At 48.1% G+C, this 18,492-nt stretch overlaps 1 protein-coding gene across 1 annotated transcript in view; it reads left to right on the top strand.

Moving 5' to 3' along the window:
* Nucleotides 1–18,170, top strand: part of ITSN1 (intersectin 1) — a 205,198-nt gene extending 187,028 nt beyond the window's left edge. The window contains exons 33-39 of the mRNA XM_026652104.2: nt 1,523–1,690; nt 11,320–11,532; nt 12,064–12,185; nt 14,749–14,831; nt 14,943–15,026; nt 15,497–15,670; nt 17,099–18,170. Of these exons, the coding sequence (XP_026507889.1) occupies nt 1,523–1,690; nt 11,320–11,532; nt 12,064–12,185; nt 14,749–14,831; nt 14,943–15,026; nt 15,497–15,670; nt 17,099–17,247 (993 nt within the window). The 3' untranslated portion in view covers nt 17,248–18,170. The remainder of the gene's footprint in view (nt 1–1,522; nt 1,691–11,319; nt 11,533–12,063; nt 12,186–14,748; nt 14,832–14,942; nt 15,027–15,496; nt 15,671–17,098) is intronic.
* The last annotated feature ends 322 nt before the right edge of the window (nt 18,171–18,492 follow it).

Raw genomic sequence — 18,492 nt, 5'->3', positions numbered from 1 at the left:
TCTTTAAATAGTCCCAGCCCTGGATTGGGCCGTACCCCCAGGGCTTCCTCCCTAGAGACACTACCTTCCTGTGGTGCTCCCTGGGCTCAGTCCTTACTCAGTCCCAGCAGCCAGCCAGGAGCTCCTTCTTAGCTCCTCTGGTCCCTGCCCACACTGAGCTGTCCTGCTGCTCTTTTAGCCAGCCAGGAACACGGTCTTTTCTCCTCCAGCTCCAGGCAGCAACTGACTGCTGCTCTGTTTTGCAGTTCCTTTTATATGGCCCTGCTAGGCCCTGATAGGCTGCTCCATGCAGCCTCTCTCATTGGCTGCTTCCCCACAACCATGCTCAGATTTCTCATCTGCTCCTCTCTGAGATGGGGTGTGGGCAGGACCCTGAGGCCTCCAACAGGGGGCTTCTGGGCCTCATCCACTCCTTCACAACAGAACATACAGCTCTAGGGCCCTACCAAATTCAGGGTCATGAAAAATGTGTCACAGACCATGAAATCTGGGGTCTCCCCCAAGACATCTGGTCTTTTGTGTATTTTTACTCTATGCTATACAGATTTCACGGGGAAAACCAGCATTTCTCAAACTGGGGATCTTAACCCAAAAGAGGGTTCTGGGGGGTTGCTAGGCTATTGTAGGGGGTTCATGGTATTGCCACCTTTACTTCTATGCTGCCTTCAGAGCTGGGCAGCTGGAAAGTGGTGGATGCTGGATGGACGCCAAGCTCTGAAGAAAGCGCCGCAGCCAGCAACAGCGCAGAAGTAAGGGTGACAATACCATATCTTGCCACCCTTACTTCTGCACTGCTGCTGGTGACGGTGCTGCCTTCAGAGCTGGGCTCCCAGCCAGCAGCCGCAGAGCTTCCTGCAGCCAGGGGAGGTTCCTGGAGGTGGGTCTGACCTGACCCCAGAAGAGGCCCTGGCAGGGTAAGAGGACGTCCCGTCCCTCACCAGCCCAGCCAGGACCAGCAGTTGGAGCCCAGAGTATGGTAGGAACCCTCAGCCAGGGTGCCCAACGCCCTGCCCCTCCTCCATTCTGGGCCCCTGGTGCTTGGACTTAAAGTGGCTTTGGGATGGCTGGGGGTGGGGGTGGGGATGAACCCGGAAAATCACCCACCCATCCATGGTGCCCTGGGCGGTCGCCCATGTCGCCCACTTGTAAGGCCGCTATGGCCCCCCCAAAAGTGAGGACCCCTCCATACCATGCCACCCTCACTTCTGTGCTACTGTTGACAGCCATGCTGCCCTCAGAGTTGGGCACCCAGCCAGCAGCCTTCATGAAAAATTTTGCTAAAAGACTTGTCAGCAATAGAACTGGCCAAAATGGGATGATTTCTTTGCAAAAACAAAACAAATAACAGTTTTTTCACTGAAATTTGAACTTTTGAGAAAAAAATAACCAAAACATTAACATTTGGAAAATTTTGACCAGTTCTTAAAAAAATAAATAAATAAATAAAATGCAGAGCTGACAAGATGGGTGGATTTACAGCCAACAGTAACAAAAGAAACTAAGCTGTTTTACTTACCTGTAGATAATAGAAAACACTCCTGAAAATCACCCTGATCACAGTCACTTGAAGCATGCTCTTGAGAAAGCGGAAGAATTGTGTTCCCAAGTAAATGAAGGGGTGCGTGAGAAGGAAAATTCAGACAGGCTGGAATGGATCCAGGCTCACGTTCAATGTGAAGGCCTGTCTGAGGTAAACATTGTAACACATATTGAAGTACATAGCATGGTCATGTTTCATGTTTACTCACCAACCAAGACGAAACAATGATTTGAACATGTAATTGCATCCAAAGATGAAAAGAATATTGTCATCATTTAATCTTTATCTTCTCTTTTTTTCTATTTTTGCCCTCCATGGGGCATCTCTTACATTCATGCAAACTATCCGTTTCACTATTGATTTTTTGTTTTCTTCTATTTGGCAAGCATTGCTTTCGTTTCCTGTATTTGGAATGGTGCCAGATTTAAATATTGCCATTTTTGTTCAACTGTAACTTCAATTTATATAGTACTTTACAATAGTAATACTGCTATCTTGAATATACAGTATATACGTCCTTCCATTATGAAGGACTACTACACTATTCTCTATTGCTTTATAAATCGAGCTGGTTGAAAAACAGCAAGCATCTTTTGTGATAAAACTTCATCTAAACTTTGAAAATTCAAAAAATGTTGACCAAATCTATTTATAAACTTTGCAGAGAGGAATCACTTTGTCTTGTCCATCACCAACTGGTACTTTACAGGTGTCATGCTAAAGTCTCTTCAGTGATGTCATGCTAAAATATTTTGATTTTGTAGGTCCTATAAAAATAGTAACTTTTTTTAAAGTTCTAGTTGTGGCACCCCTATTCCTGGTCAGGGTAGAAGAGGTGGAGAGAATATAGCTTGATTTTCAAACTCCACATTGAGTTTTCAGTCCTGGCAATTTGAAAAATCATCTTTTATGAACTGAAAAGAAGTATTTCAGCTCATTGAGGGGCAATAAATGGGGAGCCGCATGATGTTGTTTTTCTGCCATCACACTGGAAAGACCCAGAGGCCAAGTTAAGAAAAGTGGTGCAGTTGGTCACAGTTTTAATAAGCAGAACTATTGCCCAACGGCAAATGAGAGTAGGGAAGAAGGGGTGTCCTTCTGCTCCCCTAGCCCCACGGTCCTGCCCTGGCACACCCAAAAGACCAGCTAGCCAGTTGCTGACAAATATCCAGGTGAAAGCACCCAACCTTTTGTGCTGAAAGATTGGGCCCTCCCATAGTCGTGCCTTCATCACTTCCTAAAGATTGGCTTGTTTCTAATCTGAGGAAGGAGTCACTCTACGTAACATCTGACCCCATGGGGTGGGGTGGACCCTGAGACACCAGAATGCCAACAAGTGCAAATAGGCCTAACAGTTACACATTACCACAAGGAAAACTGAAACTAAACTTCTTCTTCGAGTGATTGCTCATACCGTTTCCAATTAGGTGTGCGCGTGCTGCATGCACGGTTGTCGGAAAGTTTTCCCTTAGCAGCTCTCGTCGGGTCAGCTGTGGAGCCCCCTGGAGTGGCACCTTCATGGCGCTCAATATATGACCCTGCTGACCCAACCCCCTTTTCAGTTCCTTCTTACCGTCCGTGACGGCCGTTGAACAGCGTTTGCTTGCTCAGCAAGGACTTTCCTTAGCGTTTCTCCCTAGTTAATTGTTCTAGTTACCCATTTTAGTTTACATAGTAAATAGTTTAGATAGTAGGTTTGGGAGCAGGATCTCTCCCCAATCCCTAACCCCTCCTCGGGCTCTGGGGCATGCTGCGAGCCCAGGGCTTTAAGCCCTGTGTTGCTTGCAACAAGCCTATGCCCATTAGTGACCCCCACGACTCTTGCTTAAAGTGTCTGGGGGAAGCGCACCGGACTGAGAGGTGCAAAATTTGCAGGGCTTTTCGTCCGAGAACTAAAAAGGAGTGAGATTTCCGCCTCAAGCAACTTCTCATGGAATCCGCTCTGCATCCCCAGCCTGCTGCAGACCACCAGGACCCGGCACCAACCGTGTCCGTACGGAGTGCTCCAGCATCGGTATGTGACATGGTGCTGAGGAAGGATTCTAGTACAGGAGACCCTTGGCACCCACGCTCCCCGGCACCACAGCCAGGAGCAGCGGCCTGGCACCGCTCGACTTCGCCGGTGTCCCACAAGCGATATAGGAAGACTGAAAGGGGGTGCTCACCGTCTCCGAAAGCCGCGGGACTGTCAGGGGATGCACAGGCGCACCCCAGAATGGACTTGGTGCCAAAATAAATGAGTTGGTGCCGTTGACTTCGGTGCTGCAGAGGGGACCGTTGGGTCCGGCACGCAGCAACTCTCTGCAAGGGCAGTGTCAGGTGGAGGAATTAGAGCCACCCGCCACCCTGGACACTTTTGAAGTCGCCAGACACTTAATCAAAATGATGGCTTCACAGCCCCCGGTTCTGAGGGACAAGCCTGCAGTTCCGATATGTCCAGTACTGTCTAGAGGCAAGCCAGCTATGATGCGGCGATCACAGTCCCTGGCTCGGCACCATCCGTGGCAGCGCTCCCAGTCACTATCACTGCGGTACCACTCCCTGGCACCAAGCTCCATAAGAGTATCTCTGGCATCGGCACGACGCTCCCCCTATCCAGCACCGAGAGCGGACCCGCACCAATCCCCGGCTCTGAGAGGAGACCAGCACCCACCCACAGCACCGGGCCCTCATCCTCGATCACTGGCGCTGGATACTTGGCACCGGTCTCCGATGCCGAATTCCTGGCATCGGTCTCTGGCAAGGTCATTCCAGCACCGATCTTCCGTCTCATCCGCTCAACACCGGTCTCCTGCGCATGGCCCTTCAGCGCCACCTTGGTCATCACAATCAGGATCCACTTCCTTGGACTCTGACAGTGACTCATATTATTCCCAGCATAGGTCCAAGAGGTGGCGAAGGGAGACGCAGACGACCTGGCAGCCACAGTGGCAGCCCCCAGCTCAATGGCCCTTTTGGACTCCCTGGGCTTCCCATCAGGCCCAGGGCTCCCTTTCCTGGGGTTCACCTCAGAACACCGACCACCTCACTCTGCCAGGAGATCTGAGGCCACCCTGACCTACACCTCAGATTCTGAGGCCACCCTGACCTATCTGCCCCCTCAGACTCAGGCCGCTGCCGAGGTGTCTCCAGCACAGGACCAGCTGCAGGGTCAGGCTACAGGCACTCTGACTGTAACTGCCACAGGGGCAGGCGCTGACCAAGAGGAGGTCAGGGAGCCAGAGAGACAGGAGGACCCGGTTCCTCTCCTCTGGTCACTTCGTCTTCATTCCCTGATGAGGCTGTGGCAAGGGCTTCCACTTCGGGCCCTTAACCACAGGGCACATCAGGACCTTCTGAGGTGGATTGCCCGCAACATGGGGTTGCAAGCACAGGAAGTGGTCGATGCCAAGGACCCCTTGATAGACATTCTTACTCCTGAAGATCTATCGCGGGGTAGCTCTGCCATTAGTCAAACAATTCAGAGCAACATCAAGACTCTGTGGCAAACTCTGGCCTCAATTCCGCCGACCGCCACAGGTGTGGAACGCAAATACTTTGTCTCTTCTGAGGGCTATGAATATCATAGAATCATAGAAAATCAGGGTTGGAAGGGACCTCAGGAGGTCATCTAGTCTAACCCCCTGCTCAAAGCAGGACCAATCCCCCAGACAGATTTTTGCCCCAGATCCCTAAATGGCCCCCTCAAGGATTGAGCTTGCAGCCCTGGGTTTAGCAGGCCAAAGCTCAAACCACTGAGCTCTTCCCCCCGCTCCCCCATCTGCTCTCACACCCGCAGCCATGCTCTCTGGTTGTGTCGGCGGTTAACAAGAAAGAGCAGCAGGGACAGCAAGGGCTGGCCTCCAAATCGAAGGAGGCAAAAAGATGGACCTTTTTGATAGGAAGATCTATGCCACTGGGAGCCTTCAGCTGAGGATAGCTAACTAGCAAGCTAGCCTCAGCAAATATAACTTCAACTCATGGGCCTCAATGTTGAAGTTTAAAGAGCTGATCCCTGCGGACTCTAGGGCCAAATTCTCCACCATTTTCAAGGAAGGGAAGGTGGTGGCGCAGACTTCACTGCAGGCGTCCCTAGACTCTGCGGACTCGGCTGCCCGTACCCTCTCCTCAGGCATAGCCATGAGGAGGGCCTCGTGGCTTCAGGCATACGAGCTACCCCCCGGAAGTGCAGCAAACCCTGCAGGACCTTCCCTTTGAGGGCGTGGGGCTGTTCTCCAAGCAGACAGACTCCGTGCTGCACAGCTTGAAAGACTCCAGGGCGACCACGAAGTCGTTGGGAATACACATGCTGGCCACCCAAGACAAGCACTGCAAGCCCCAACCACAACAACAGCGCCCATATTCTCCATGGCCGAGGCAGGATTTCTGTAGACAAAGGGGCAGGAATGGCAGGCACAAGCCTTCCAACCCCCCTTCAGGGCAGGGCCAAGGCCAGTCCAAACCTTAATCAGGCTCTAAACAGGCCTTTTGAAGATGCAACTGAGGATGGCGCACTTGTCTCTCCACCAGATCCTTACCCGTTTTCTGGCCCATCTGTCCCACTTCTACTGTGCTTGGTCCCAAATAACATCGGACCCCTGGGTTCTTTGCACAGTAGAAGTGCAATATTCACTCCCATTCTGCTCCTTCCCTCCCTCCCAGCCCCCTTCCCAGGAGCGAGCAACTTCTTATCCAGGAGGTGCAGTCGCTCCTTGCCATAGGGGCAGTGGAGGAGGTTCCTCGGGATCTAAAGAGCAAGGGATTCTACTCCCCCTATTTCCTAATCCCCAACGCCAAGGGGGGTCTCAGACCCATTTTAGACCTGCAAGTGCTCAACCAGTTCATGGTAAAGTTGAAGTTCCGCATGGTCTCCCTGAGCTCTATTATCCCGTCCTTGGATCCGGAAGACTGGTACGCTGTTGCCGACATGAAAGACGTGTACTTTCACATAGCCATTTGGCCTGTGCACAGACGATTTCTGTAGTTTGTAGTCGACCACAAACACTATCAGTTCACGGTTCTCCCCTTCGGTTTGTTGACAGCCCCCCCAAGTGTTCACCAAGTGCATCTCAGTCGTAGCAGCCTTCCTCCGGAGGAGGCAGATGCAGGTATACCTATACCTAGATGACTGGCTGCTCAGGGGGCATACCAGGGAGCAAGTGGAATCTCAGGTCCGCATGGTCAGATCCACTTTCGAGAGACTGGGACTCCTCCTCAACGTGAACAAGTCAACCTTATCACTGACCCAAAGAATAGAGTTCATCGGAGCGGTGCTGGACTCGGTACAGGCAAGGGCGTTCCTGCCAGAGATCCAATTCCAAGCCATGATAGACATTATCCAAAGCCTCAGGTGGTACCTGACCACCACCGCAAGGGGATGCCTGAGTCTCCTTGGCCACATGGCAGCCTGCACTTACGTGGTCCAGCATGCCAGACTAAGGCTCAGGCCCCTTCAAGCGTGACTCACATTGGTATACCGCCCAGGACGCGACAGGCTGGTCTCGGTAGTGACAGTGCCAGGACACATACTGGAGTCCCTATATTGGTGGCTCAACCCTCAGATGGTATGCGAGGTGTCCCCTTCAACAGCTCACAGCCCTCCTTGTCACTAGTAATGGACGCGTCAGCTCTGGGTTGGGAGGCGCATCTGGAAGATCTCCGAACACAGGGCCTGTGGTCGCAGGATGAGCTTTCCCTCCATATCAATATCAGGGAGCTCAGAGCAGTGTGATTAGCATGCCAAACTTTCCAGTCTCGGCTGCAAGGCCAGTGCATAGCAGTGATGACAGACAACACCACTGACGTGTTTTACATCAACAAGCAGGGTGGAGCCCATTTCTCCCCCCTATGTCGGAAGCCCTTCAGCTGTGGGAGATCTGCATAGCCCATTACATTCACATGGAGACATCCTATCTCCCAGGAGTGCAGAACGAGCTAGCGGATCACCTCAGCAGATCGTTCTGCAACCACGAGTGGTCCATCCGTCCGGATGGCCTTCATTCCATCTTCCAAAAGTGGGGGTTTCCCCAGGTCGATCTCTGCCACCCGGAGCAACAGAAAGTGCCCAGTGTTCTGCTCCTTCTAGAAACACAGCCCGGGTGGAATCAAGAACACGTTCCTGCTAGGAGACCGACTCATGTATGCCTTCCCACCTGTCCCACTCCTGCACAAGGTGCTGCTCAAGATCCTCAGAGACAAAGCACAGGTAATTCTGCTGGCCCTAGCATGGCCCCGTCAACATTGGTACATCACGCTTCTGGAGCTGTCAGTGGACACCCCAATCGTGTTACCAATCAACCCTGATCTGATTGTGACGTGTTGGATCACAGAAACCCTCTTGGGAGCTGCCACCTGATGTGCCAAGACTACTTCTACCCCTGCTTTCCCTGCCAGCTCAGGACTCCAGCACCCTGTCTTGCTGAGCCAGACACTCCCATCTGCTCCAACACAGACCCAGGGTCTGAATTACTTGCCCCAAAGCTGCAGGTTTACCTGAAAATAGCTCACAGAAGTGTGCTTGTCTTTAGCACTCAGATGCCCAACTCTCAATGGGGTCTAAACCCAAATAAATCCGTTTTACCCTGTATAAAGCTTATACAGTGTAAACTCATAAATTGTTCGCCCTCTATAACACTGATAGAGAGCTATGCACAGTTTGCTCCCCCAGGTATTAACACATACTCTGAGTTAATTAATAAGTAAAAAGTGATTTTATTAAATACAGAAAGTAGGATTTAAGTGGTTCCAAGTAGTAACAGACAGAACAAAGTAAGTCACCAAGCAAAATAAAATAAAATGCGCAAATCTATGTCTAATCAAACTGAATACAGATAAGATCCTCACCAGTTCCAGAATGCTCCCTTTTACAGACTAATCTTCTTTTAGCCTGGGTCCAGCAATCACTCACCCTCCCTGCACAGTGTCCTTTGTTCCAGTTTCTTTCCGGTATCTTGGGGGCGGGGGGCTCTCTCTCTTTAGCCAGCTGAAGACAGAATGGAGGGGTCTCCCACGGGTTTAAATAGACTTTCTCTTGTGGGTGGAGACCCCCCTCCTCACCCCTATGCAAGGTCCAGCTCCAAGATGGAGTTTAGGAGTCACCTGGGCAAGTCACATGTCCATGCATGACTCTCAGTCTTTACAGGCAGAAGCCATTGTCCACATGGTATCTTGTATGTCTCCAGGAAGACTTCTTATGTGGATTGGAGCATTCCAAGATGCATAGTTCCCCAAGTGCTTCCTGATCAGGTACTTAACCTTGCAAATTCCTTCCTAAAGAAGCTGACCAAATGCCTCACAAAGCTTACTTAGAAATCAAACAAGTATACAGTCAATATGCTTAACCTCAAGTACAAAATGATATGTGTACAAATAGGATGAATAGATATAGTAGACCATAACCTGTACAGAGATATGTTACACGGCACAGGCAGCACAAAACATATTCCAGTTATGTCACATTCCCATAAAGCCTTATGGGAGGTACCATCACACTGATCACTCAGGATCATGGTTGCCTTCACCAACCTGACCTCCAGTCCCTCCATCTTATGGCTAGAAGCTTCATGGTTAAACCCCATGGAGCTCCTGTGCTCGGAGGGTCTACTCGGCAGCAGGAAACTATCCATCAGGGCCACTTATCTACCCAAGTGGAAGAGGTTCACTTGCTGGTGTGCCCAGCAACACACACCTCCACTCCAGGCATCTATACCACTCACCCTGGAGGATCTTCTGCACCTCAGCCAACAAGGCCTGGCAATGTCATCCATCAAGGTACACCTTGTGGCCATCTTGGCCTTCCATCCAGGAGTGTCTGGGCGTTCTCTATTTGCTAATCCTATGGTAGGATGTTTCTTTAAGGGTCTGGAACGGCTACATCCACAGGTTAGACAGCCTGTTCCTGCATGGGACCTTAACCTGGTACTCTCCAGACTAATGGGGACCCCATTCGAACCGTTGGCAACTTGCTCCCTTCTCTATTTGTCGTGGAAGATAGCTTTCCTGGTGGCCATCATATGAGCTAGGAGGGTGTTGGAGTTAAAGGCCCTTACCTCTGATCCTCCATACACAGTCTTCCACAAGGACAAGGTGCAACTAAGACCTCATCCAGCCTTTCTTCCTAAGGTAATGTCACAATTCCTTACTAGGCAAGACATTTTTCTACACATCTTTTATCCTAAGCCTCACAAGAGTACCCAACAGCAGAGGCTACACTCATTGGATGTTCGGCGGGTGCTAGCATTCTACATTGAGCACACAAAGCCATTCAGGAAGTCAAACCAGCTGTTCGTAGCGGTGGCAGACCGGATGAAAGGTCTCCCGGTCTCATCTCAAAGAATATCTTCCTGGATTACAGCCTGCATCCACACTTGTTACGAGCTGGCCAAGGTCCCAGCTCCACTCTTAAGGCACATTCCTACGAGGGCACAAGCCTCACCAGCAGTGTTCCTGGCCCAGGCCCCGATTCAAGAAATCTGCAGGGCAGCAACTTGGTCCTCAGTGCATATGTTCACCTCCCATTATGCCATCATCCCGCATGGCAGAGATGATGCGGCTTTTGGCAGAGTGGTGCTCCAATCAGCTATTCCTTAACTCCGACCCCGCCTCCGGGGAGGAACTTTGGAGTCACCTAACTGGAATTGATATGAGCAATCACTCGAAGAAGAAAAAACGGTTACTCACCTTCTCGTAACTGTTGTTCTCCGAGATGTGTTGCTCATGTCTATTCCAAACCCACCCGCCTTCCCCTCTTTCGGAGTAGCCGGCAAGAAGGAACTGAAGGGGGGTCAGGTCAGCAGGGTCATATATTGAGTGCCATGAAGGCTCCACTCCAGGAGGCTCCACAGCCGACCTGACAGGAGCTGCTAAGGGAAAACTTTCCGACGACCGTGCACGCGCACACCTAATTGGAATGGACATGAGCAACACATCTCGAAGAACGACACTTATGAGAAGGTGAGTAACTGTTTTTTATAAGAGCTAGTGGATAATGTGCAATTAATCCAAACTCCTCCCCATAGCCACTGACTAGCAGATAACCTGCTAAACCAAGCGTCACGAGCACAAAAAGAAGCAGCACCATGATTATCCAGAAGCCCCTGGGTATGAACTAGAGAGTGAAATCCAAACACAGGAGCAAGACTATATGCCCCCCACCCCAACACACACACATGCTAACTCTTACAGCCGCTGTGGAGATGGATCAGCCAATAGGGAGGCCCATTGACTCCATGCGCGTGACAACCACCAATCAGGGAAGAGCCATCAGCTTTGTTGCCTCCCCCACAGTGATACCAGTATGCAGCAGGAAAGATCAAAAAGAGGCCCAAGTGCTTTTGTCTTCCTTGCCCTCATCATGTGCTGGCCCAGTCATACTGAAGAGCCCCAGATCAACATAAGAATGGCCATACTGGGTCAGATCAAAGGTCCATCTAGCCCAGTATCCTGTCTTCCTACAGTGGCCAATGCCAGGTGCCCCAGAGGGCATGAACAGAACAGGTAATCATCAAGTGATCCATCCCCTGTCACCCATTCCCAGCTTCTGGCAAACAGAGGCTAGGGACACCATCCCTGCCCATCCTGGCTAGTAGCCATTAATGGACCTATCCTCAAATTAATAGTTATTTTTCTATCACCTTTCTATGCCTTGTGCTGCTCGTACTGTGAGACTGAGGCATTACCCATCATCCCTTTGAAATGAGCTGAAGCAAATGTCAGAACTCAAACCTGTTTTTGATGTCTTCCAGGGGAGCCTCGATGGTTTGATTTTGTACATTGCATTGTTGTTCTTCTTCTTTTCTCAGCAACTCGTCTTTAATTCTGTTACAAACTGCTTGGGACCACGCAAGTTTCTGCACAGTGGAAAACTCTACAAAGCCAAGAGCAACAAGGAACTGTATGGTTTTCTGTTCAATGATTTCCTCCTGCTGACTCAGATCATAAAGCCTCTTGGTTCCTCTGGTACAGACAAGGTCTTCAGCCCCAAGTCTAATCTGCAGTATAAAATGTATAAAACTGTAAGTACCGCTTTTATGGTAGCCAAGCTATTGGTGTTTTAACAGTTCAGGAAGGTGGCAGTTCCCCACTTGGAGGGGTGGGCAATGGCACTGTCTGTTGCTGTATAAGAAAGAGAGGCTGTCAAGTACACTTGGGACTCCAGTCCTGTGGTGCTCGTGCTGGACAGGTTGTAAGCTTGATCTGTATAAAGGAAGGCGCTTTTGAGCATCCTATTAGCTGACTTCAAGTATCCCAGCTACAGAAAGAGGGAAGTGATGCAGAGGGCAGTGTGCTGCTTGTGGGAAGGGAGAACTTTGAAACACGCTGTGACTCTCTGACTCAAGTAGAAGCATTCACAGGATCTGGAGGGAGCTGTCTTTGGCAAGAGAAAGGGTGAATGAGACACAAGCCCTTTGAAGAAGGGAGTTTAAAAAGCGGGAGGCGAGAGGGGATATTCTGGGCACAAACAAAAACAGTCTGTATTGCGTTGAGCATTCCAGTATGTTCAGATATAGTGCTGTATTACTCTAGCTTTGCCTAATATTTCACAGCCCATTTTTCTAAATGAGGTACTAGTAAAATTACCCACAGACCCTTCTGGAGATGAGCCCATCTTCCATATCTCCCACATTGATAGAGTCTACACGCTTCGTGCAGAAAGCATAAATGAAAGGTAAGTCACTGCAGCCTCCTCACTGCTGACTCTAAAGATTTTGATGTATATGTTCATGTGCATGCACGCATGACAATCACCATGCAAATCTTTATCAGGGCCGGCTCTGGCTTTTTTGCCGCCCCAAGCAAAAAAAAAACCTGCGGGGCGGGCGGGGCGGCGAAAAAAAAAAAAAACCGTGCGGGGCGGCTGGAGCCAGGTTGCAGGGGGACTCCCTGTGCTGCAGACATGCCCTGGGCAGCGGAGTGCGTGCCCCGGCTAGCGGGAGGGAGCGGGGGGAGAGAGAGAAGGGGGGTGACCAGGGCTTCCTTCAGCAGGGTGCTCGCCACGTGGCCCCTCCCACTGTGCCGCCTGCCGGGAGGGCTCCGCGCCGCTCCGGTCAGTGGGCAGGGAAGGACGCGGGCTGCCCTGCCGGGCTTGCTGCAGTCCCGGCACCGGCTGGGGGAGACGGAGCGCACTCCCCTCCCCCGTGCCACCACCCCCTACAGGGCGGCCAGAATAGTGAAGCAAAAAAAAGGATTGGGCGGAATGCCGCCCCTTAGAATCTGCCGCCCCAAGCACGAGCTTGCTCGGCTGGTGCCTGGAGCTGGCCCTGATCTTTATAAATGTCTTTGCAAGTAGGTAACATTACCCAGGTGTGTGTAGTATTCCCTGTACTTAGTATGGTGAATGCTGTGGTAATTATAATTATTTGAAAATGGGAATCAAATTAAAAAGTGATATACCCTTCTCTAACTTGACCCAGACCACTAGGGAAATGGTTAACAAAGGGAAAACTAAATTTGATGTCATTCCGTTCCAGAGTTAGCAAATAAAGTGAGACAAGTAAGGGCGGTTCCACCTCTCCTGATACTTTTGTTTCAGTCTGTCTGTCTGCAAACTCGAGAAGACACCACTGCATCAGGTCACAAAACATAAGGACTAGAAAAGTAACTTTTGTTAAAAAGTGAAAGCCTCAGTCCTGCAGAAGCTGATGGGGCAATAAGAGAAGAGGCGGTGTGGTGTGGCCCTCAGTACAGGCTCAGTATGATCCTTGCTTGTAAAGGCATCATTTGTAAAGATTTTAATGCATATAAACCTGGGTAAAACATCCCTTGCTCCCCTGCGGCTCAAGCAGAGGGTGTTGTGGAGCTGTCACCCTCAGGCCCTGGAAGGAGTGGATACCTGACCTCACTCTCTAGCAACCAGCTCTGGTGAATGCATGGAGTTGCAGTGAGCGGGACTCCAGAGGAGCAAGACACATCCCTTCTCTGTTGCCACAGAACAGGACCTCTGCAGGAAGGGGGAGTGGGATAGAAAGGGGAGGCAAACGAGGGATTCCTGGAACTCAGAGGGGGACCTCCTAGGAGGGAGAACAAACAGGAATGACATGATATAGAATTGTGATTTCTAGGCTTAAAAATTGTTCGTAAAAGTCCATACCACGGCAGGATCACAGTAGTTCTCTTAGGTGTTTTCTGTATCCCCATTTCCATACCATAGAGTAAATTAACAGAGTGGGACAGATCCTCAGCGGATGAAAATTGACCTAGCTGTGTTGACTTTAATAGAACAACACGAGTTTACACTAGTTGGGGATCAGGCCCCATGTTTCACATAGTGATCCATCACAACAGTTGCATATTCTGTATTGGAGTGGTTAGTGCAGCCAGCCAATATCTCAGCACTCTGAATATATTTTCTACCAAATTTGAATGGTACTACCAGTTGAGTGATTTTGCACTGTGCAGATGATGCAGAAAGCAACATTTTAACACTTAAGATCACTGACACCTAGAGGTTTGGGTTTTTATTAACAGCAACTGAAATACTGCATTAGCATCAGTAAATGATGAATTTGGCCAACAATTTAATTTTTGCTTGTAAATATTTAGAACTGCAAAACCTAAGGCTAAATTCTACACTTGATACATATCTGGAGCCCCCATTTGCCTACACCACAGACTTTCTTAGATATCATGGTACTGCTCCTGAACTCTGCCCGTAACACCAGCCTTGATGCTCTCTCTGTTTCTTTCTTCCCACTCTTTTCTCTGTGCATTTTTCCAGGCTAAGTCCCTATGAGTGAAATGACCTCCCCGTCCTGGTTTACAAAGCCACCATCGTCTCCTCTTTAACATCACTTCTAAAAACTGCACAGGCCAGTTTTTCAGCTGACATAACACAGCGAAGCACCAGTGAAGTCAGTAGAGCTACACTGATTTACACTAGCTGAGCCTCTGGCCCCCAGAGATTTTGTAATGCCCAGTTAGTTTATTGTAGCAATGCAGGAGGAATGGGAGGGAACAGTTATCCCCAACTCTTGATTTCCCACTGGGTCCTGGCCATTGTGATTCTGCCTCTTAGGCCTTCTTACGTATAGACCTTTACACCTCTGCAGAGTCGCATTGACTGACAGGTGCAGGGCTCCAATCTAGCAGATACCAGTATAGGCCCAGACCTGTAGGTTGTGAGGGCTCTGGAGCAGGGACTGTCTTTAGTTTTGTATGCTGTGTAGTGCTAAAGAGAAATAAAATAGTAATCATAATGCTGTGGGGTAACTTTTTGTCTTTTCCTTTCAAAGGACTGCCTGGGTTCAGAAAATTAAAGCTGCTTCTGAACTTTACATAGAGACTGAGAAGAAGAAGAGGGAAAAGGCCTACTTAGGTACAGTGTGGGATTCGATGCCTGTAGTCTTTCATGGAAGTGTTAAAAGCCAGGTGCATACTAATGAATTTTGTCATTCCTCTTCCCGCCTCCCCCCGCATCCCTCCACAGTTCGCTCCCAAAGGGCAACAGGCATTGGAAGGTTGATGGTGAACATTGTCGAAGGCATTGAACTAAAACCTTGCAGGTCACATGGTAAGGACCTTACTGATTTTCCTAGCGTGTGTTATAAAGGACGCTTCCCCTGGATGTTCCTGTCTGTCTAATGCTAAAGAAAATATAGGCCCAAAATGTAGATTTTTGTGAAATGAAGCGGTTTTAATGAACCTCATATTCATAGAAACAGTTACTTGCAGGACAGCAAAACTTGGGCAGTTGTCATGTATTTAAGTATTTTTTTACAAGCTTTCTTAGTGTCACTCACACAAGACTCGATCCCGCAAGGTGCTGAAATCACAAGGAGCTGAGGGTGCTCTGGATGGGCCCCCAGGGCTATGCATCTCAGGACGGGCCCCCAGAGATGTTCTTTGTTTGTTAAAGTAGTGGCAGCCCAGCAGCCTTTTCCTAATTAGATGGTAATGGAAGGTAGAGGGTATTTAGAAGGATGTTAAATCCATGCCCATCAAAATGTGATCACACCCCTGCATCTGCTTTATTCCTTTCAGGAAAGAGTAACCCATACTGTGAGGTGACAATGGGCTCTCAGTGTCACATCACCAAGACTATGCAGGACACTCTCAACCCTAAATGGAACTCTAACTGCCAATTCTTTATCAAAGATCTGGAGCAGGATGTACTCTGCATAACCGTGTTTGAGAGGGATCAGTTCTCCCCAGACGGTAAGTATGAAGCTGCTACACTTCTGGTGATATTTTCCCTTCTCCCCACCTTTCCATTTATTAGGCGTTACATGGGTGCTGACGTAAACATTTAACAGCATAGAAGCACTCAGTTTATAGCTCTGACTTGCCTCTTCGGGTATGTCTCCAGTGCAGTTAAAGCTGTGATTGCAGGTTGGGTACAAGTACCCGGACCAGCTTTAATCTGGCTAGCACAGCACAGCTAAAAATAGCAGTGAAGACACGGCACCATGGGCTTCAGCACAGACTGAACAAGCCTGCCTGGAACACTGGGATACACACTCGCAGTCTTAACCTGTACTGGGGTCCGGGCTGCTGTGTCTTCACTGCTGAGTTTTGCTGTGCTAGCTAGACAAAAGCTAGCATGTGTATGCCTACCTAAGGGCATGTTTAAAGCTACAGCGTTACAGTGGCACAGCTGCAATGCTGTAGCTGTGCCGCTGTAGTGTAGACATATCCTTAAGTGGTGCATTGTCCTGGTGCTGGCCCCATTTCACTGAACTGAGGTGGATTTCACCCTAAAATAATATTTCACTTGGATGATCTGTTCTCCCCTTTCACAACTGTTGCCTTCATTTTTTTTTTTTTTGTGATTTAAGGGTTACATACTTGTAATTACTGATCCCATGAATGATATGGATGATCCAGTCCAATGGTTTAACATTTTTGGTGTTTTGTTTGGCACGTATGATTTTTGGATTGTAATATAAGAATGCAGGCATTGCCAGACTGGATCAGACCTGTGGTCCATCTAGTCCTGTATCCTGTCTTGACAATGCCCAGTACCATATGCTTCAGAGGAAGGTATAAGAAACCCACAGTAGGCACATGTGGGGTAATCTACCCCCCAATATTAGATCTCATCCTGATCACTAGTAGTTAGAAATAGGCTTAAGCTTGGAAGCACAAGGTTTAATATCCCTTCCAAAATGTTTATCATCATTAACCATGATAATGCTAGATATTCTTTATATCAATACAGATGTCCAATATTTTAAAAACTTGCTAAATTCTTGGCCTCAATGGATTCCTGTGGCAATGACTTCTACAGTCTAATTATGCATTGTGTGAAAAAATATTCACTTGTCAGCTTTGAATTTGTCACCTTTTAATTTAATTGAATATCCCTTTTGTTTCTTGTACTTTTACCTGATGTTTTTGATTAAAATGTATTCATTAAAAAAAAGGTAGATGGAATATAAAAGCAAATTAGAAAAGCCAGTTTTAGATTCAAGAGATTTTAAGGCTTTACCTATATTAGCCATAAAACTATTGTTGAAAGAGGGCATATTTTCTCCTTATATTCCCAATGCAGATGGAAGCTAGTGCCTTCTTTGAAGTAATATGTTGTCAGAAAATAAAGTGAAAATGTATTTCACTCTGAATATGCTGATTTTTATGTTTCAGACTTTTTGGGCCGAACTGAAATCCGTGTGGCAGACATTAAGAAGGATCAGGGCTCAAAGGGACCAGTTACAAAGTGTCTCCTCCTGCACGAAGTCCCAACAGGAGAGATCGTAGTCCGACTAGATCTGCAATTGTTCGATGAACCTTAGAGGAAAATGCACCAATGTTTCACTTTAATCTGAGTTCACTGCAATAGGTGTCTGCAGAAGCTGTCTAGAAATCCTTATTCCTTTTATATGAAACTACTGCTTGTTCTTCATGTGCAAGGGGGTTATCAAAGCAAACAGGAAAATCTATGTGCCTTGATAATCCTTGCTGAAAATTGAATCCCAGTTTTGGGAGCAGATCTCTGTCTCTGTGTGGAACTTCATTATAGTTTTCAGGGTTTCTGAAGTAACATAGTCGTAACTTGTGCTCCAAGCTGAAAGGTGAACAAACCATGTAGGTTGTTGCACTTACTCCAGTTACTGTAATGTTTATTTAAATGAAGAGGGCACTGATTGTATGTTTGAAGGCTTTCTGTAAACTTCCCCATAGGAATTTTGTGCCTATTGCCCCACAAAGTGGTGTATAAACATGACATGAATGAACACTTACCAGGTAAGAAGATCTCTGATTTTCTTTAGGATTGTTATGGTGGTATTTGAAATGTTGTTGTTTTTAAATATATTAACACAGAAGGTACCATTATTGCACTCTCAAAATAAGGTTTAAAAGAAACTTAAACAATGCACAGGCCTTGTGCTGGCGCTCTCCACAGCAGTGAATTTCACCCTAACAGAGTACCATCATTTCCTGGAGGTTTGTAAATGTTTAAACAATAAGTGAAGGAGATAGAATGTTGTACTGTACCACTTCTTTACTACTGCTGCTTAATTGTATGAAAGCTGATGGATGATCAAGTCACCAGCTATGACAAGAAATCACTGCTCTAGCTCAGGAAGCTAATTTCTACCCTGTAGAGTCTAGATTGCAAAGCAATCAGTGGTGACTGGTTATTAAATTGTACTGTGCCTAAACATATTTGACATCTTGGTTTTGAAATCAGGACAGTAGCGTACTGTAGCTCACAAAAGGCGTTCATTGCAAACCAGGTTCATTCCAAGTTTGTTGGCTATATTAGATGTGACCAAAAAAAAAAAAAAATCTTTGTTTGTGATTGTGCAGAGTAACCCCAAAGTAAAAGGGGTCTTGTTGTCATCTTGGGGGCAGGGCAGAGATTGACACACGTAACTCCCCACACATATATAGGCCCTGATTCAGCAAACCTTCCCTGTTCAGCAAAGAACCTAACTTTACATATGTGCTTAAGTCCCATTTACTTTAAGCATATGCTCAATTGCTTTTCTGAGTTGGGACCTCCAAGGACAATAGAGCCCCATAAGAGAGTAAAG

Source organism: Terrapene carolina, unplaced genomic scaffold (assembly GCF_002925995.2).
Source record: "Terrapene carolina triunguis isolate 2854851 unplaced genomic scaffold, T_m_triunguis-2.0 Scaffold31, whole genome shotgun sequence".
Taxonomy (NCBI): Eukaryota; Metazoa; Chordata; order Testudines; family Emydidae; genus Terrapene; species Terrapene triunguis.
This window is presented reverse-complemented; position numbering and strand designations above follow the sequence as displayed.